This window comes from Rhinopithecus roxellana, chromosome 5 (assembly GCF_007565055.1).
Source record: "Rhinopithecus roxellana isolate Shanxi Qingling chromosome 5, ASM756505v1, whole genome shotgun sequence".
Lineage (NCBI taxonomy): Eukaryota > Metazoa > Chordata > Mammalia > Primates > Cercopithecidae > Rhinopithecus > Rhinopithecus roxellana.
Genome location: NC_044553.1, coordinates 41,392,072 through 41,413,551, shown reverse-complemented (window position 1 = coordinate 41,413,551; position 21,480 = coordinate 41,392,072). Strand labels below are relative to the sequence as shown.

The 21,480-nt window shown below is 36.4% G+C and overlaps 1 protein-coding gene across 2 annotated transcripts in view; it reads right to left on the bottom strand.

Annotated features, from left to right (window-relative positions):
• Window positions 1-21,480, bottom strand: part of UNC13C (unc-13 homolog C) — a 701,690-nt gene that overhangs the window by 412,913 nt on the left and 267,297 nt on the right. Inside the window, exons 4-7 of one of the 2 annotated variants that reach the window (XM_010352869.2) lie at window positions 15,181-15,259; window positions 13,849-13,854; window positions 12,591-12,662; window positions 291-510 (exon numbers count right to left, since the gene is read on the bottom strand). In XM_010352869.2, coding sequence (XP_010351171.1) covers window positions 291-510; window positions 12,591-12,662; window positions 13,849-13,854; window positions 15,181-15,259 — 377 coding nt within the window. The remainder of the gene's footprint in view (window positions 1-290; window positions 511-12,590; window positions 12,663-13,848; window positions 13,855-15,180; window positions 15,260-21,480) is intronic. The other variant, XM_030930702.1, reaches the window with a different exon arrangement.

Here is a 21,480-nt window from a genome sequence, read left to right as displayed (position 1 = left end):
GTACGAGTAAGAAAATAGATAGGAAGTCACTTTGAAGGTTTATACTGGATGAGAGTGCAATTTCACTCCAGGTACTCACCCTGAGGATTCTAACAGCGCCTAGCTCAACACTGTCAGACTGCATCATCAACTATGATTTGATGGACATTACGGTGTGTCTTTGTGTAAGTGGTGGGAGGGGAGCTGGTAGGATTTGTTGACAACCGGCAAGAGTTGAAGTGATTTAACATGAAACAGATGGAATAAGGCAGGCTCTGCCTACCACTTTGTCAGCCAAACCAAGTACTCACTCTGCAAGCAGTCAGCGTTTAGCAGGTCCTGACACTTTTCGTGGCATTTCACTCCACACTCCAGACACTTCATGCCTTGCCTTGCAATGCCCCACAGGAGCCCTTCACACTCGTAACAGTAGGTGGGCGTGGTAGCTGTCCAGACCTCAAAATTGTGTGGGGTGGTAGAAGACATAGGGTAGATCAATGCCTGCAAGGTCTTCTTGAAGACGTGCATTTTCTGTGAACATGAGAGAAGTTACCAGTGTACCGCCAAGTCAGTGGATTTGAATAGTTTCATAGTAAAACAAACCATTTTATCACTTTTCTCTGAAAATGCTATTTTGAGAGAGCCCCTTGATCATTGATTCAAGTCATGACAGTAAGCATAATAACTCTGCTAACTTATTCTTCTCTCAATGTTTTAGGGCCCGATTCAGTTATCTGTACACAAAGAACTCCCTGATCTTCCAGACTGGACTGGGCTCCAGTGTCTGCAGCTTCTTTCCCAGCAGCACACAGGTCTAATGACTTAAGGATGTCTAAGTCCCTGCTTTGCTATAAACCCCACACCTCTTTTACTTTCTACCCAGGTGGTTATTTCCTGACTCCCTTGCCCTCCCTCATACTTCACGCCTCCTCAGCCCCAAGGAATGCTTCTGTAATTCAATCTGCAGGAAATTTGCTTTCAGCAGCTATCACCTGGGAAGGATCTTATCACCTAATTCATAAGAAAGCATCAGTAGTAGATAAGGTCAAATGAGGCACTCTCCCATGGTGATTTATATTTTAAAAGGAAATAGTTTCTAATAGCACATGGAAGGACTCTCTAATGATAAGTGAGGTGAAAAAAATATATTGAACAAGTAGCTAGGAGATCTGAGTTCTCCTAGGCCCAACCACATGATATTTAGAAGGGGCTTCTATAAGCAGGAACTGTCTTCCATGTTTTCCTTCTTAGTGCCTAAACAGCTTATCACTGTCCCTGGAACATAGTAGAGGTACATTTCTTTTAATGAATAAACGTTCTGCCACTTATGAATCTTGCAATCTACAGAGAGATGTAAGGGCTCTAAGACTCACTCTCCTCCTCTGCTCTGCTTCAAATGATATTACTTTGAAGATCAAATTATATAATGATAACAGAAGTAGTCTATAGGCTTCAAAACACCAAATAAACACTTAGTATTGATGCTGGATTAAAAAAACAAAACAAAACAAAACAAAAAACACCACCAACAATAAACACAGGCCAATAGAAAAGAGAATTGGTTAAATGGGTCCTTTTCTATGCTTCTCATATCCCACAAAGCAGGTGACTTCCTGAGAGAAAGACCAGCACTCTCAGAGGTTACATTTACAGATAATTTCACACAACTGCCTGATGCATAATGAATGGATATTTACATAAACCCTGTAGGAGTCTAGCTGATAAGTCATACTAGAAGCATCTATACTTTGCATTAATTATCCTCAAATCTCATTTCCGAGTATTTTCCCACAGTGTTGAAATGACTAACTTTCAATTCCACTGTATGGTAACAGCATATTTCCCTTTATTATTACATTACTCTCACTCCGTGTTTCCCCAGAATATGTTTGGTAATGGTACTGGGAGGTCCCCTACCAGGGAACGAAGCCTCAGTAAAAAATGTTTCTAATTTTGAATGGTTAGCTCCATCCTTGCTATCAGATAAGGCACTGTTCAATCCAGAGCGCTTTATACTTCAAGTGAGTCTACAGAGCAGCAGTATGGTCAAATTCGGGCATCACTCAAGTGGAAGACCCTAATATTAGGGTTTATTCAGATAGAACAACTGGATCCATCACCTTTCAATAAAGAGTGTCTGAAACAAGTAAATCTCCTGGCTTCATTTCATAATGAATATGTCTTATAAAGAACTGTTAAGAGTTCTTTGAGAATTAGAAGCATGTATTATTCACCTTTGCCTCCTCTTTAATACCTAGCATAGTGAGTATCTTCACTATCATTAAAACAAATGAAATAATCCTTGGCATAACAGATTTTTCATTAGCTACCCACAGACAGAGTCTCCTGTTCTAATTGGGCTGAGGGGCTGTGTGTGTTTGTGTGTGTAATGTAGCATTTGTGTTCTAGAAGAAAAATTAGGAAGGGAATTAATTTATATACTTGCAGTTGCATCAGGCAACTCATTTGTTTTAATGGGAATAAAACAATAAAAATAGAATAATAAAATATTCTAATTACATGGAATACTGAGTGGGACTAAAACAGAGTCTGCTAATGAACACAAGAAAGTAAGTAACGTACCTTACATAAATATGGAAAGTGGAGTTGGGAATAAGGTTGTTTTTGAACATGAACTTATTCACATATTTCAAGATTAAGTAAATGATTAATATATATGATCTAATTCCCTACGTCCACTTTGCTTTTACTGAAGTCGAGTGATACATAGTCAGTACTCTAAGTCCATAGGTTATAGTAGGAGTAATAAAAAGAAATAACCCTGCTAAAAAATTAAACACACTGGAGGAAAACAAGTAAAAGTTCTGAATAAACAGCTGAGCAGATTTCATTAAAATGTTTTGTTTGGTTTGGCTAAGGAGCCATAATTCATTTCTTGCAAAGGGAGAGTGAAGCTAATTTCTGAAAATAAGAAACATGAAACATTTACTAGACAGCCCATTGAAAAGCAATTGAATGGGGCACTGAAATAAATGCCAATATTTAAAAGTTATTAAAGTTAGAGAAAAACATTAAACATTAGACAACCTACCAGAGGGTATATATCCCTTCTAATAAGGGCTCATCACTTTAGGGAATGACGAGTCCTTTTCATTCTTGACTTTCGGGGGTATGGGCATGTATTTATCAAAGCTGAAAATTACTCTAAAATAAATGCCATACGAAAACATTCTTTTTTCAGCAAAGTATATTCTGAGTTGATAGTTTAGGAACATGAAATAGGTAGGAAAATCATATGAAAATCATCTCATAATAGAGGATTCTGGTATTTCAGGGTGATAATGCATCTTGGAGAAAGCTGTTTTCTCGGCAGCAAAGTCAGGCAAGATGAAATAAGATTATAAGAAGGAAAAGTGTGGGTTTTTGTGTGGAATAAGGTGAAAAGAGCAAGAAGCACTAAATAAAAGCAGGGGAGAGGAAAGCAAGGGGAAACCCCCAAATTTGCCGTTGATGGAAGCAAATGAAGTCTGTAGTTTGCCATTAGGAATCAGATTGAAGGGATGAAAAACCATTAAACAAACAAACAAAAAGTAACACTTAGGGCAGGCAGATTAATAATCAGCTATAGATAAGAGCTGAAGGATGGAACTGAGTATGTTATCAAGAGAGGGTATCCGGCCTAGGTAAACAACTTGGAATCAGACATATGGAGGTCCCTAGAACAAGTAAAAACCTAGTTACTAGAATTAGGACCCAAGGACAGTGGGATATGGCAAAATGAGTGACTTGCTGCTAATCTATTTAATTTTTTAAATTTCCAAATTCTATTTTAAGTACAGGGGTACATGTGCAGGATGTGCAGGTTATATAAGTAAACATGTGCCATGGTAGTTTGCTGCACAGATCATCCCACCACCCAGGTATTAAGCCCAGGATCCATTAGCTATTCTCCCTGCTGCTCTCCCTCCTCCCACCCACACCCTCCGACAGGCGGCAATGCGTGTTGTTCCACTCTGTGTCCATGTGTTCTCATCAGCTCGTAATCTATTTTAAATGTTTCTAAACTTTACAAATCTTCTACAACTTTTCAAATCTTCTACAACAAAAATGTATGCTTCTAAAAAATATGTATTTTAAGATTATAATAAAGTGTATGCTCATTGTAAAAATAATTTATAAAACAGAAAGGCACTAATATAAATAATAAAAATATTCAATTTAGCCTTTTAAAGTTAGGCATTATTTGATACATATCCTTCCCGTATTCTTTTTTATGTATAGACAGGATGTAATACTCTTGCAATTAGAAAAAAAAAAAAAAAACATTATTTTCACATTGCTTAAGTGATTCCAACAAAGAAGGCAATTTTTTTCTGCTGTGTATAGACATCTTGTTAACTTGTAGAAATGAGTGAGGAATGTTTTCACATTCTGATAAGCCTTTGTAGGCAAATACAACATATAGACTATACCCTAGACAAATATTTTGTTAGAACTTTCTTCTCCAACAAATAAATTTAAAGTAAGGAGCACTAATATATCACTTTTGGAACAATTAGGACACTGGAAGGAAATGAATTGCCTTTTCTATTCATCACTACCTGAGGAAACTAAAATGAGCCTGAGATATAAAGGAATCAGGCTTCCTGCCAAGAGCAGTGACTGTTGTTTTCAGACCATCAATATTCTAATCTACCAACTGTTAATAATTATAACAGGAACAAAGCTTGTCTGCCTCAATTTGCCACACTATTTCTCTCCTTTTTCCTTTCTGTGTTAACCAGTGACTAACCTATGAAGTTCTATTTTCCTCCTCATCCTGTGGAGGAAATAATCCTCCTCATGAGATTATGTAAGCCACACCTTTCCTATACCCCCCAAATGTCCCATTTTGATACTTTCAAGACAAAATATGCTTCTTGTTTTGAGGCATTTTTCATGTAGTTGATGTATGCTTTTTAGAAAAAATATGTTTGCTCTTCTGTAAAGTACAAACGTTATTGTTTCTGGACAAAAGCATCAGAATTTTTTGCAGAGCAAACATTAGGTACAATACGATCTTTTTGAAATTTGTTATAAACACGAAGATGGAGCAATGCTAGGATAAAATCCTGGGTATAAAAACAGACATAATTTCAGTGCTGATTTGCTCATCTAAGTAATCATCCTATAAGATTGATTGACTGTAGAAGCTAAAATTATTCAGATAATTTTTTTGTAGCAGAAAGTACGAACAAAGACTAAAGGTTATATTCTTGTCTATGTGAGAATGCAAGTAGTTTTCTTTCACATCTATTGCTTTATAACAGACATAAATCAACATCGTCCTAAGAAACTTATGGGGTGAGTCCAAATAAAAAGGGCAGAACAAGGCTAACATAGATGATTCCTTAATTCAAGGAGACCACAATATAGCATAAGTGCTTTGTGACGACACAGAACATCATCTGAAAACAAAACACGATAGATTTTTATGTACTATAAATGTTCTTTTTTCCCAATTCAAACTTTCAATAAAAATGTATACAAGGGATGTGGGTGGTATGAGATAATTAATTTGATAAATACATGAAACTAAAAATAATATGGATTTCTCCACTGGGGGAAACTTTAGCCACTTTTAATGTGGGAAGTCTAATATGTACTACTTGGGGTGGAGACTGCATTCTTATGAGTCTAAAACTGGCATAAGACAAGGATGCCCTTTCTTACCACTCCGATTCAACATAGTATTGGAAGTTCTGGCCAGGGCAATTGGGCAAGAGAAAGAAAGAAAGTATATTCAAATAGGAAGAGAGGAAGTCAAAGTATTTTTGCAGAGGACATCATCCTATATCTAGAAAATTCCATTGTCTCAGTCCAAAAGCTTAAGCTTATCAGCAACTTCAGCAAAGTCTGAGGATACAAAATCAGCGTGCAAAAATGACTAGAATCTCTATACACCAACAACAGGCAGGCAGAGAGTCAAGTTATGAACAAATTCCCATTCACAATTGCTACAAAAAGAATAAAATACCTAGTGATACACTAATAAAAGAAGTAAAAGACCTCTTCAAGGAGAACTACAAACTACTGCTCAAGGAAATTAGAAGGAAACAAACAAATCGAAAAACATTACACACTCATGGATAGGAAGAATCAATATTGTGAAAATGGCCATACTGCCCAAAGTAATTTATAGATTCAATGCTACTCCGATTAAACTATCATGAACATTTTCCACAGAATTAGAAGAAACTATTTTAAAATTTGTACAGGACCAAAAAGAGCCTGAATAGTCAAGACAATCCTAAGTAAAAATAACAAAGTTATAGGCATCACCCTACCCACCTTCGAACTATACTACAAGGATACAGTAGTCAAAACAGCATGGTACTGGTATAAGAACAGACACATAGACCAATGAAATGGAATAGAGAAATAAGAAACAAGGCCATGCACCTTCAACCATCTGACAAAACCTGACAAAAACAGGCAATGAGGAAAGGATTCCCTATTTAATAAGTGGTGCTAGAGAAGTGGCTAGCCATATGCAGAAAACTGAAACTGGACCATTTGCTTATATCATATACAAAAATTAACTCAAGATGGATTAAAGACTTAAATATAAAGCCTCAAAACTATAAAAACTCTAGAAGAAAATCTAGGCAGTACCATTCAGGACATAGTGATAGGCAAAGATTTCATCACGAAAACGCCAAAAGTAATCGTAACAAAAGCAGAAATTAACAAATGGGATAAAATTTAAGTAAATAGCTTCTCTGCAGCAAAAGAAACTAACATAAGAGCAAACATACAATCTATAGAACGGAGAACATTTTTGCAATCTATCTGTCTGACAAAGGTCTAATATCCAAGATCTATAAGGAACTTAAACAAATTTACAAGAAAAAAAAACCTCATTAAAAAGTGGGCAAGGGAGTTGAACATAAATTTCTCAAAAGAAGACACTCATGCAGTCAGAAAAACATGAAAAGAAGCTCAGCATCACTGATCATTAGAGAAATGCAAATTAAAACCACAATTAGATGCTTTCTCATGCCAGTCAGAATGGCAATTATTAAAAAGTCAAGAAACAACAGATGCTGGCATGGCTGAAGAGGAAAAGGAATGCTTTTACACTGTTGGTGGGAATTAAATTAGTTCAATCATTGTAGAAGACAGATTCCTCAAAGATCTAGAGGCAGAAATACCACTTGACGCAGCAATCCCATTACTGGGTATATACCCAAAGGAATGTAAACCATTCTGTTGTAAAGATACATGCATGCATATGTTCATTGCAGCACTATTCACAAAAGCAAAGACATGGAATCAACCCAAATGTCCATCAGTGATAGACTGGATAAAGAAAATGTGCTACATATACACCATGAAATACTATACAGCCATGAAAAGGAATGAGATCATGCCCTTTGTAGGGACATGGATGGAGCTGGAAACCATCATTCTCCGCAAACTAATGCAGGAACAGAAAACCAGGCCCCACATGTTCTCACTTACTAGTGGGAGCTGAAGGATGAGAACACATGGACATGTGGCGGGGAATGATACACAATGGGGTCTGTCAGGAGTGTGAGTGGGAGGAGGGAGAGTATCAAGAACAATAGCTAACAGATGCTGGGCTTAATACCAAGGTGATGGGTCGATCTGTGCAGCAAATCACCATGGCACACCTGTGTAATAAGCACATCCTGCACATGTATCCCAGCACATCATGCACATGTATCCCAGAATTTAAAATAAAAGTTGAAGGAAAAAAAAGAGAAGAATGTTTAGGATTTTATAAAACAAAGGTGAGGCAGGGGCTGACCATTCCTATAAATAGATCCCATGTTACTGTCCTTTTATGTAAACAAGCAAAGTCAGTCAGGGAACCATGGGAAATTGTGTGGTAAAAAATAGTTAATAATGAAATTAACTTTTAGTATGCACTTACGCCTCAAAAATGGATACATGGTTAGATTATTATTATTATTATTATTTTTATTTTCTCCACTTATGTTGTAAATATTACTTTGTGTATATGAGATAGTTAATAAGAACCATTAAAATCAATAACTTTATGTTCAACTCTATAACTTAGAAAAGTAGTTTTGGGGTGAATACAAAGAATTAAAAAAACTAAAAATGGCAAGAGCATAAATAAATGAAATAAAAAACAAGGAGATAATATGGAGTCAACAAAGCAAAGTCAGAGAAATTTCCTGCAGTTTTGAGTTTACAAAAGAGAGAGAAAATACAAATAAATAATAATAGGATAAAATGGCACACATTTTTATATAAATTATGATATAATTATATAAACAATTTGATGATATTAAATTCAAAAATTTAGAAAAACAAGACAACTTACTGAAAAAAGTATAAATTGTCTAGCCTAACTCAAGAATGAATGCTTAAGGAACGTAATCACTATATTAAATAAGTTGCTTCGATAGTCAAAAAATTACTCTCAAAATAACTACCATATCCAGGTGGTTTTGGAGGACAAGGTTTGCCAGTCCTTCAAGATAAAGAACTTATTTCATAGAAAACATCCTAGAGAAGGAAAAAAAAGAAATCTCCCCCGCTTATCTTATTAAGCTAGTTTAATATTGATGCCAAAATTATTCAAGGACACAGAAAAACACAGCCATTTTTACCTTATGATGCAAAGTAGATGCAAAAATATGATACAATTAGTAAACATATAAGAAAATCGAGGACATGAAAATTTCCATAACTTGCCCCAGACCCCACAGCAGGTAAATTGTGGAGCTAGACCAACATTGGATCTCAAGCCAAAGTCCACGCTTATGAAGAATAACGGAACCAATAGCAATACTTGTAGACAAGAAATAATTTTTATTTTGGTGTCATTATTGCTGGCTTCCATGTCAGTACTTCCTGGAAAGGAAATTGACCCTCAGGTGCAAAGAGGGCAGGGAGGCATTAGACTCAGCACGTATTCTGCAGACCCGATCACAAGTTCCTGCCCTACTACGCTGATGGCCACCTGCCATGCCAGCCACTGTATAAAGAGAAAAGGAGGAATGGGAAGGGTTTGACTAAACAAAGGGCTTTCTACATAAGCTATTTCTTTTAATTCTCACAAACTGTGAGGTAACTTTTATTACTTTCATTTTATTGATGAAGCAAAGTCGTCTCAGGAAGGTGCAGAATATTGAGAAGAAACAAGTAGTCAAAGCTAGTGAGAGGTGGAGTCGAGATTCTAATTCAGGCCCCTTTCACTTCAGAACTTACCCAGGTGGCCTGAAAGGGTTCCTGTTCCTGTGTAGGGGTCTGAAGTACCTGGGTGTGCTGTAAACCCACAGCTCTGGTTGAAGTTGAAGTCACAGAGAGGTGTTCTGAGCAGCTTTCTCCTTCCATTTTATCTTTCTAGTGTCAGGCTAGAAATAGGGCTCAGGTTTGATCTCCTGATGACCTCTCATCTAGTTCTTGCCAGTCCCTTTCACTAAGTCTGAATCCTAGACACATTTTCCCTTACTGAGAATGGACACTTCCTAGAAGCCTGCCAGCCTCAACACGCCCTTCAACCCAGACAGAACCAACAGGGCTCTAGGATCCCTCCTATGCTTGGTGATTTTCATTCCTCCCTCTACCTGGTTTCCCATAAACCTCATCTGAGACTATCTTGGTTTAAATGCTCTTGCCTACTAGAAGCTTCCATGTGACTTATAGCAACAGAGGATACAAAATTAAGTATCTCAGTCCTCCTCCCACTGTATAGTAAGCCTCATGAAAGTAGAGATTTTTGGCTGAGTTCTTGCCTACTTTATTTCCAGTCTGAAACAACCCCTGACACATAGCAGATAGTCGATAAGCATGTATTGAATTACCGAATGAATCTTTGATTGCCCCACTGTCAGGTTCACACCTAAGAAATTATCAGTCTGTGAAACTAGCACAGAGATGGATAGTGGAGTGCCAGGAAGACTACTGCTATGGTATTTAGATACTAGATTCATTGGTCCTTCCTATGTTACTAAGCTAGATGGAAATTTTCAGAAATCATAATCCTTAACAGCTTATTGAGCTGAGATTCTTGATCAGTCCTAATAGCGCCTTGTGGGTAAGGTGGAGTTGGTGATGGATGGAGGCACTGGCGATGCTTCACCCATGGCCAGCAGAGTGTTAGTGGGTGGTAAAAACACCAACACAGAGCTTTTTACTGAGGTCTTCTGAAACTAAAGGAGTAAAGGTGATATTATTAAGTTGTTGAAAAGCAGATCAATAGCTGATTTAACCTTAAATTGAGGATATGTTCCCTGTTCAGGACTCAGAAAATACAGTAGCATTCCACATTCCGCTAATTTCTATGCTTTCCTGTTAACTTGTGAAAGGAATTAGTTCAAATACTAATGTCAAAAGAAATAGTACAAATCAAATACCATGTTTTAAAACATAGGAAAGGAGCACTGTAGGAGTTTATCAATAAAATTCTTCAGTGTGTATTATTTACTCAAAAAAAAAGACTAGATGCTTTGAGATTCAGCAAGCAATATGCAGCTTTCTCTACACCAGAGGATGTCTGCTTTGTCTTATGCCTAAACTATACTCAAAATATTACATGGCAACATAAACCTAATGGATAAGAATAAGGAAGTGGGGGCCATGGTGGCTCACATCTGTAATCCCAGCACTTTGGGAAGTGGAAGAATTGCTTGAGCCCAGGAGTTTGAGACCAACCTGGGCAACATAGCAAGACCCTGTCTCTAAAAACTAAAATGAAAAATATTAGCTGAGTGTGGTGGCATATGCCTGTAGCCTCAACTACCCAGAAGGCAGAGGCCAGAGGATCATGTGAGCTCTGGAGGTTGAGACTGCAGTGAGCTATGACCATACCACTGCACTCCAGCTGGGATGACAGAGCCAGACTCTGTCTGCAAAAAATAAACAAACAAAAAGAGTGAGGAGAAAGAAAGAATAATAATCTGAGAATGCAGTTACATTTTTTCTCCTGTGGCACAATAGAAAATGCATCATCAACTTGTAGCCTCCAGATAGTCAAATGAATACGCTTTGTTTTACTGATACATACTGGGTAGGGGACCTTGCTAATGGAAAAACCCAGGAAAGACTGACATTTGGATGAAAGATGACAATGAGAGAAAGAAGAAGGAAGGGAATGAGAAATATAGACATAAAAATGGTGTTTAACTGTTAAGTTATAAAAAATCAAAATGAGTAATATAATATTTTTGGCAGAATTTTTATTCTATAAGAATGACAAAGTTACTAAAATTGGGGAGGTAGGATATATCAGTTTCCAAGTGTAGGGAGGGACACAGATAAATTGTCTCAAGTAAACCCCCAGCAGAGTGTGCAAAACACATTTACCAGAACAGAACATGCCAGGCACAAAACACAAGGATTTTTTTTTTTTTTTTAAATCCCTTTGGCCCAAACTACACCTGAAGCCAATTAAATCAGAGTGGCTGAGAATGAGACCCCAGCACTGTATGTTTTAAAGCTCCCTCAAGTGTTTTAGTGAGCCAGATTTAAGAATCCCTGACTTAAATAATTACAGCCTATTTGTATCTTCTAGTCAGCGTGATTCTTTCATTCAATCAGAATTTACAAACATCTACCTCATGTCAGACAGTGTGCTAAGCCATAGTGGTAGAAACATTTAACAAGAACAACAAACAAGTTATAGTGCTACCCTCAAGGATATCAGAGTCTAAAAGGAAAGGTGTATGCAAAATAATCAAAATAATTGTAATAAAAGTAATAAAACAGAAGCTCATATGTATTGTTTACTATGTTTACTAATTGTTAAGCTATGCTGAATGTTAAGCATATATCTACTTCTTTAATCCTCTCAGTTTCCTTGCCACCTCACTTTGTAGATGAGAGAACTTAGGCTTGAATAAGTAACATAACTTGTGGGAGATAATAATTCTCATTAAGTGGCACAGATGGGACTCATACCAAGCTGACTTCACTTGTAATCATATGACAATATGGAGGTCATGATTAAATGCTATTAAAGGGCCGGGTGTGGTGGCTCACGCCTGTAATCCCAGCACTTTGGGAGGCCAAGGCAGGCAGATCACAAGGTCAAGAGATGGAGATCATCCTGGCCAACATGGTGAAATCCCATCTCTACTAAAAATACAAAAATTAGCTGGTGGCATGCACCTGTAGTCCCAGCTACTAGGGAGGCTGAGGCAGGAGAATCATTTTAACCCAGCAGGCAGAGGTAGCAGTGAGCCAAGATGGGCCACTGCACTCCAGCCTGGCACCAGAGCGAGACTCTGTCTCAAAAAAAAAAAAAAACTATAAAAGCCCCGAGGAGGAAACTAATCATTCAGCTGGAAGGGAGGAAGATATTTGGGGAAAACCTCATAAAAGAGGCAAAACTTAAACTATGTAAAAAATCAGTAGGACTTTTCCACAGGGAGAATGACAGGGAAGCTATGTTAGAATTGAACAGCATTTGTCAAGATAGGAAGGTTCATGCGTATTTGAGAAGAAAATTATTGGCTGATGCCCTGAGGAAGTTTGTTTGGAGTCAGGCTTTCCTCATGTTCCAGTTATTTCTGGAACATTGGACTAAACATCACAGATGAGTAGCTCAAGCAGAACAGTTTCTCCCTTGTGGTTATGAGGAATATCTAGTTAGTAATGGACACTGTACTTACCAGTTCCTCATTATTTAGGGATGTCCTAATCACCATAGCCAGGGAAAGTCCAGATTTCCTGGCGGCCAGGGTCTAAAACAAACAGAATGATGACTTATTAATACATAGTGAGGTTGACATGCATATACTGCTCAGCAGAAGGTGAAAATGCAAGAATATCGGCTATCACTGTTCATATTTTAGTTAGTAAGGACCTGCCATTTTGATAATCAGTCGATTCACCCAGAATATGGACTCATACAATATTAAAACTGGAAAGGTCCCACAGCTCATCAACCTTGCCCCTACATTTTATAGATGATGAAACTGAGGCCCAGAAAGGCAAGACGACCAGCCTCAAGATGACCAGCCCCCTCAAGCACCTCAGACTAGCAAGAGGCTTCTCAAACTTTCTTATTCCCCAAGGTGGTTGTGATACATTCATTCAGAATACATAACCGTTGGTAGAGAGCCAGCCTGACTTTGGTGATAGCCCTTAATCATAATTAGTATTAGATGGTTCTTGAGCTGTTCACAGTTCCCTAGAATATTCTTCCATATCTTTTCAAGATATATTTTCTAAGTGCCCATTTAATTTGCTGAGAATTGTTATATCCAGATTCTTTTTCTTTTTTTCACTTGATGCTGGTAACTTGGGTGATCTTAAATAAGAGTCAAGTCCCTTTAGTTTCCTCACCACATAAAATAGAACCATAACCACCACTACCTACTCCTGCCCAAAATATATGAATTACAAGAAACTCAGCAGTGCTATAGTGAACGTTGGAAATCAGAAGTTCCATATGGGAATATTAAAACTGCTATCCCATTAGGAGCAAAGGGACATCATTGTGGAATAATGCATTCTTGATCACCCAAGACTCAACTGGTTATATACGTATCTCCTCAGGGTTGCAAAGTCATTAACTCAAATAAAATTCAGCCTACACCCGAGTAAGAATGTCACTCTCCACTCATCTCCACATTTACCTTGAAGAATTACCTCCAAGCGTTTACCCAAGAAAATCTTTCATCTCTGAAAAACATATTCCCTAAAACTACATTTGTATCCTATTTTGGTCTGTGTTTGCACCTGTTGTATACATAATTTTCTCTTTCAGAAATGAACTGGCTGTTAAATTCTTGTAGAACAAACTTCTTATTCTTGTATGTCTGTCTTTTCATTTCTCCATCTTGCCCTCTTTTACCCCATGAGTAAGTGCAATGTATGTTTGAGAAGACTGCAAAATATTAATTAAATAAATAGAAAAGCACTTACCATGGCCTGAAGATTCCAGAAGTGAGAGGAAACAAAGTGTAAATAGTTAGACACATGAAAGGTAGGAAAAGAGTATAACAACGTTAAATTCGCCTAACACTTTGCAATTATTTCCACACAGTAAGGACAGAAATCTGAGTTAAATGTACTGACATGTTATACTTTCCAGTATAAGACCTTTTCAGTCAGGATCATATTTTAAAACTAAAGTGGTGGCCTTCAGATGAAGGCTTTCTTAGCAAAATTTAAAATTACTGATATAAAAAAATACATAATTGTTGCTGAAAAAAATTTACTTTTTTATGGGGGAAATACGTCTTTCATATCACATATAATATTAAAAATAGGCATAGGCATATAAAATGTGAAGACATTTTGGATGACAGAAGAGACACTTTTTCATGATTTTTGTTTGTTTGTTTGTTTTACAATCTAATACAGGCCATGGTCAATTCTTTGCATTTATCAAGGTGGCGGCAGCATATTTCAATATAGGAAACAGATTTATTCAGAGTCATGATCAGAAGTAATAATGATGTTAATGACTTGCAAACCATGGTTTTCTTTTCCTTTTTATTTTTATTTTTGAGATGGAGTCTCACTCTGTCACCCAGGCTGGAGTGCACTGGCGCGATCTCGGCTCACTGCAAGCTCCACCTCCTGGGTTCATGCCATTCTCCTGCCTCAGCCTCCCGAGTAGCTGAGACTACAGGTGCCCACCACCATGCCCGGCTAATTTTTTGTATTTTTAGTGGAGACGGGGTTTCACCGTGTTAGCCAGGATGGTCTTGATCTCCTGACCTCGTGATCCACCCACCTTGGCCTCCCAAAGTGAATCATGATTTTCTTTAAATAAAAGAGCTTATTAATTTAGCTAGAATTGACTTTAATATAATAAAATAAAGAATTGATTAATGTTATCTGCTTGCTTTATAAAGTATTCAGTTTCACTGTGTTAAGGCGAAGAAGTTTAAATAAAGCCTCAAGCGTTGTGAATTAAACTTCTGGTCATTCATAACACTAAACACATCAAAGCCTATTCGCTTGCTTGGCATGCTGTGTGATTTCTTTTTGCTCCAATTATAGGGTCATATTAACTTAATTGTAATTTCCACTTATATCAAAAGCTATCAAAAGGTTTGAGTTATTTCCTGCAAGTAATAGATTTTAAAGAAATAATAATAAATATAACAGCAGGTAGCATCTGGCGTCATATACTTTTATTCCATGAAATATTTACAGACTAGACAGTGAATGAGAAGGATATTACATTTTAGCCAAGAAAAAAAAATCACACATGCAATCAAAGAGAAGTAAACAGTTGTAACTTACCACATCTCGGACAATAGGCAAAGTCTTTTTTCTTCGGAGATCTGGCATGCTGTCAATACCGTAAAGTCCACCTCCTGCCCTGAAAGAGAAAATGAAACCAATAATTTCAATGGATAAAATGATGTATTGTAAGAAAAACATCCACTGTTCATGGTATAAAGTCTGTGAAAAAGATGACAGGGATACCATAGTTTTCAAGTAATTCACAAAGCTGCAAAGATACAAGCCTCTAGGACTTTGTTGAGTGAGGAAAAAAGACTGTAGCTACCACAATGGCTGACCACTCATCTTCTTGGATAGTTGAAATTTTAAGATACACATGACCTGGATGGACACACTATTTTCTGTTAGTATCGCAGCGACAAGAATCCAAATGTAAGATCTGTGGAACTTCTTACCTCCAGGAGAAAACAGAACCATACCATTTTTGGTGCAAGTTTGGTCTGGTTGTGGTGCTAAATAAATTACCTTCATTATAAAAATACCAGTCATCGTGTGCTTCTGCTTCACAAATTAAACTCCAGAAAAATGTCTCAAAGAGTCATGGACATATTTAAGATATTAGTAATTACCCTTATACCACAAGTTCTGCTGATCTGAATTCATCCTACAGGTAAATGCACAGAATTAAAATAAGTAGTTGTAGAGGGATGTTTATTGCATCTTTTAAATAATAGCAATAAAAGTTAGGTTATTTACATGTTCATCATTGATTAAATGAATCAATGGGAAGAATAATTAAAGTGAAATAGGTAAACATATGTGTGTATACATAAAAATACTTATAAGATGTTAAGAGAAAAAGCAAGTTTGCATATTAGTAAGTTTAGTATACTCACACACACACATATATATACTTACTAATATATATACTTACTAATATATATATGTGTGTGTGTTTGTGTGTTTATGAATGAACAGAAAATATCTAGAATAATAATCACAAAATCCATAACTGTAGTTACCTCTGTGGAGTGAGATTTGGTGAGAGAAAGAGAAAACTCACTGTTACAAACTCGGTAATGTTCAGTTTTTAATAAGCATGTATTATTTTGCAATTAAAATTATTTTCTAAGAGGCATGAATCTGTGTTTCTCTAGAATGAGTTTGATACAATGAATTTGACTTTTTATTGTGTTAAATCCAGTCATTTAATATAACCAACAAGATGCTAATATTACTGATGATAGCTTCTCCTTTGCTTACTTGAACTACAAAGCCCCTTGCTGACCTCTTGCCCATGCTCAGCTTATTCACCATGAGCAACATAGTTCATGCCCTTGGGCTATAAGTAGGCATCTCTGTCATTGCAACAGGCTACAAAGGCTAATGATAGATTAATAGCATTTTATAGTCCAGTTTTCCACCAGCAGAGACATGGCCTCTCTGTTCTTCCTGCTTAGCTTAATATAAGGAAACTTAGTCTTATTGGATTTTTCTTAGTAGTCATGATCCTAACTCCAGCACTCTTCAGGTATCTGCTACTACTAACATCGTAGTCTTGAACAAGTCACTAAATGTGTCATCAAATTCATGTCAATAGAAAAAAAAACTAAGTAGTAATAAAGATAAAATGAATTAATAAATGCATAGTAATAATGCCACAACATATGCTTGGAAGTGAGGATCAAATGCAGTAAGTGTGAAACATTAAAACCTTTGCAAATGTGTAAGAAAGATGTCAAGGATGAACAAATTATTTTCAGAGTTGTGCACTTCAACTAAATGTCCCCCTTCATTTTGATCATAAAGAAATAGAATACATGTGGAGCAGAGGTCAAGAAAGATGAAAGAAAAGAGAGAAGAAAAGAACAGAAGAGAATGTGTTCAGGGAGAAAGGTGACATTTAAAAGACTCTTTTCTCCACTAATTCTATGATAAAGTAGCTAATATGATTTCCCCCATTGCCCAGGATAATGACAATTGGCACTCTCTAGGTGGAGGGCTGTGATAGTCACAGAGTCAAAGTTTGAGAATGTACATCACAAGAAAGAATCATTGGTGACATACTCTTTTGAGTGTCAAGAAACTGCAGAGTAGAAAAGGGAAAAGAATGATAAACTTTTTTTTCTTAAGCCCCACCTTGAGAATACACAGCATTACTCCATCAATAACTTCTTGCTTCTCTCCTGTCGTCTTTCCATATTCCTTCCCAACCCCTGCCAATTCATACTTGAGCCTTCCACATTCAAAACATCAAATATATGGAAAAAGGCTAAGTGAATGGGTACCTAGAAGGATTCTTCCAGTTTCATGTGCTCCAATATTAGGCTGTCATTCCAAGTAGTTTCTACTTTCCCTCCTCTGTGAACAGTATCAATAATGAACTAAAACATGCATGAATAAATATTTTCCCACTACAGTACCTATTAATCATGTTAACTATAAACCTTCAAGTATTTTGAAATGTTTTGACTTTTAATAATGCAACTTTCACAGCTATGTAAAGAAACACATTCAATTCAGATGATGGTTGAGAAAGTGATTTATAAACCGCAAAGTGTTATATAAATGAGTTGTATATTTTCTTTTATCAGTAATCATTATTTCTTTTAGGTTTCCTTTCCATGGAATGTAATTCAAATTTTCAAAGTACACCCAAAAATTTTGAACCAACCTTATTTACCCACAAATTTGGGAATCAGTTATAAGCATGCACATTATTGGGCCTGACACTTCACTCCTATGGTTGTCTCATCAGAGCAGAGATATCCAAGGACCTAGGACAAATATGAGCACTGCAGTATAACAAGCCCAAGTGAGCAGACATGTATCCAAAATTCATCTCTTCCTCTTTTGAGTTTGCCACTGAATTTCACTGAACTTACATTTTATAATTCGGAAAATTGCAAGACAATACAAACACTTTCTTAACCTTCACAACCTAGAAACATAGCCTTCTCAGGTTATGTTTCCTTATACTTTTATATTTTCACCATTACTACAAGAACCCTTGATAAGCCTATCCATCAAGTAATATAAAATTTTATTGTAAACCATGACTTTGAAAAAAGTCTACCTTACTGACCTCACCTCATGAATGGAGAAGCACTTGATATATATATGGATAAGGTCTACATAAATGCAAACTATTTTTGTAACATTTATTGGGAGACTTCTTGCCAGGAGCGATCTTGGAGAGATTAAGTAACAAAAACTAGTAAATAGTAGAAATATTCATATATAAATAAATCATTGACTTTCTAGGCAAGATATTAAGTTCATGCGCAGTAGTTAAAATCCAGAAGAAACTGTCTAGGCTTGATGAAGAAGAAGTCAGATGAAGTTATCAGAACAGACCATAGCAGACAAGTAACTCTAAAGTTAAAGTCTGATAAGAAGAGAAGCTGTTTCATTTCAGCCCTTTCTGATATAGTTTATTGTTTTAAGATGTCATGCACTGTAGACAGAAAACTCACTAAGGATAACTAATATTTTTGGTGCTTATTAGGTGACAGATACAATGCTAATATTTGTACCCAACATTTACAGAGTGCTTATTATTCTAAGCACTTTACTTATGTTAACTCATTGTATGTTTAAAAAATCATATGAGGTATAGGTACAATTATTTATCTCATTTTACAATAAGAAAATGAAGACATAGAATCCTTCAAAATCATACCCAAGGTCACTATTTAGATCTGAAATGGCAGTGCCCAGATTTGAGCACACAGTTTATGACTTACCGTGCTCCACTGCTTATCTGATTGGGATATCCTATATCTCTAAAACTCATATGAACTGAGGTCTACAATTAATATTATTTTATATTTAATGAAACTAATATATTGCAGAGATTGATTTCCACTGCAGGATCCTTTTACCTCAAACTTAATGTTCTTAATAATCAATAAGTATTTTGTTAAGAAATAAGACACATGGACCAGTTTGGCCATCATTTGGATATTTTTTCAATGTATTTCAGGAAAGTGTTATCTTCAGATCACAACCCTGTTTCATTGCACAAAATAGCTCTAGTCTTCCTCAAATAACCCCTCTCCAACTATTCAAGTGTTCTCCTTAGGCAAACAGACATATTAGACTATAGGCATTACAGATGCGATAAAAAACTGAAGCCATCGATGGAAATATTTGGAAAGTCAATGATCACATTAAATTAACAAAATGGACATTATTTTAAAGTCTAAATCAAGCATGCTCAAATTCAATATCAGCTCTATTACAAAGTTTTTATTAATATTTTAATTAACATATAACTATACATATTTATGGGGTACAATGTCATGTTTTGATATAGGTATGCAGTGTGGGCTGATTAAATCAAGTTAATTCACACACTTATCACCTCACTTATTTTTTGTAGTGAGACCTTTAAAATACACACTCTTAGCCAACATAGTTTAAATATTTTCAGTGGTTTTCTTTTGTTTCTCAGTTCTTTCCACAATATTTAAATGAGTCTACTGAATTTAATAAAATCTGAGATGTACAGTATATTGCTCTATGCCGTGACTCAGGTTCAGTGAATTGTCTTGTTATAAAATAAATGCAATATAGAGTATACAAATTACATATGTTCTGTCATTTTAAGACACTTCATTTTTAGATAAAGAAAATAAAAGCTGATTTTACTGATTAAGGAGAGATTATTATTTTCGCTCAAACTCGATTAATAATATATTGAATGTATATGGATTGCAAAAGAAATTTGAGAAGACACCAGGAAAATACCACGTGAAAACTGTCAAGCAGGATATAAAAAAATACACAATACCGCTAGTTATTAGTGAAATGCAAATTTAAATCACAATGAAATATCATCTCACAAGTGATACAAGGGTTATCATGAAAATAATAAAAGGTAACAAGTGTTGGTGATGAAATGGAGAAAAAGGGACCTTTGCACATTGTTGGTGGAAATGTAAATTAATACAGCCATTGTGGAAACAAGGTGTAGATTCCTCAAATAACTTAAAAACAGAACTACCATGTAATTCGTTACTCCTACCAATGGGTGTATATTCAAATAAAATGAAATCAATATGTTGAAAAAATATCTTCACTCCTCCATTTGTTGCCACATTATTCACAATATAGCCAGGATATGAAATCAACCTAAGTGTCTATCAGTGGATTAATGGATAAAGAAAATGTGGGCCGGGCGTGGTGGCTCAAGCCTGTAATCCCAGCACTTTGGGAGGCTGAGACGGGCGGATCACGAGGTCAGGAGATTGAGACCATCCTGGCTAACACGGTGAAACCTCGTCTCTACTAAAAGAGTACAAAAAACTAGCCGGGCGAGGTGGCGGGCGCCTGTAGTCCCAGCTACTCGGGAGGCTGAGGCAGGTGAATGGCGTGAACCCGGTAGGCGGAGCTTGCAGTGAGCTGAGATCCAGCCACTGCACTCCAGCCTGGGCGGCAGAGCGAGACTCCGTCTCAAAAAAAAAAGAAAAAGAAAATGTGGTATATATACACAACAGAATACCTGTCAGTCTTAAAACAAATAAAATCCTGCCATTTGTGACAGTGGATGAACCCGAAGGACATGATGTTAAGTGAAATAAGCCATCCATAGAAACACAAATACCACATGATCTCAATCACATGTGCAACCTAAAAATGTTGATTTCAGAACTAGGGAATAGAGTGGTAGTTACAAGAGGTGGATGGCAGGGAAGGGGAGGTTCGGGACATATTGGTCAAAAGATGCAGAAAATTTACACAGAAGTTTAAGAGATCTATTGTAAATAGGGGGAATATAGTTCATAACAATATACTGTATTCTGGAAAAATGTTAAGAGAGTGGATGTTTAGTGTACTCACCCCATAAATATAACTATCTGAGATAACATATGTGTTCATCAGCTAGATTTTGCCATTTCACAATGTAAATATACTTCAAAACATAAGGTTGTACATGATAAATATGTACAATTATTCCAATCATTTAAAAATAATAATAAACAAATGGTAAGGTGATTTAAAAAAAAAAGACTCAGCTTTCAAGGAAGTGGAGCAACATGGCTGAATAGAAGCCTCCAGCAATCACCTTCTCCACAGGAACACCAAATTGAACAAACATCCACACAAAAAAGCACCTTCATCAGAAAGAAAAATCAGGTGAGCAATCATAATATTTGGTTTTAACTTATATCACTAAAAGAGGCTCTGGAGAGCATCAGAATGAAAGTGTATAATTACTGATGCCACCCCTCACTGATCCCTTGGCAGTGACCACATGGCATGGAGAGAGAATCTGAGTGCTTGAGGGAGGGAGAGTGCAGTAATTGTGCAACTTTGCATTGGAACATTGGAACTCAATGCTGTCCTGTCACA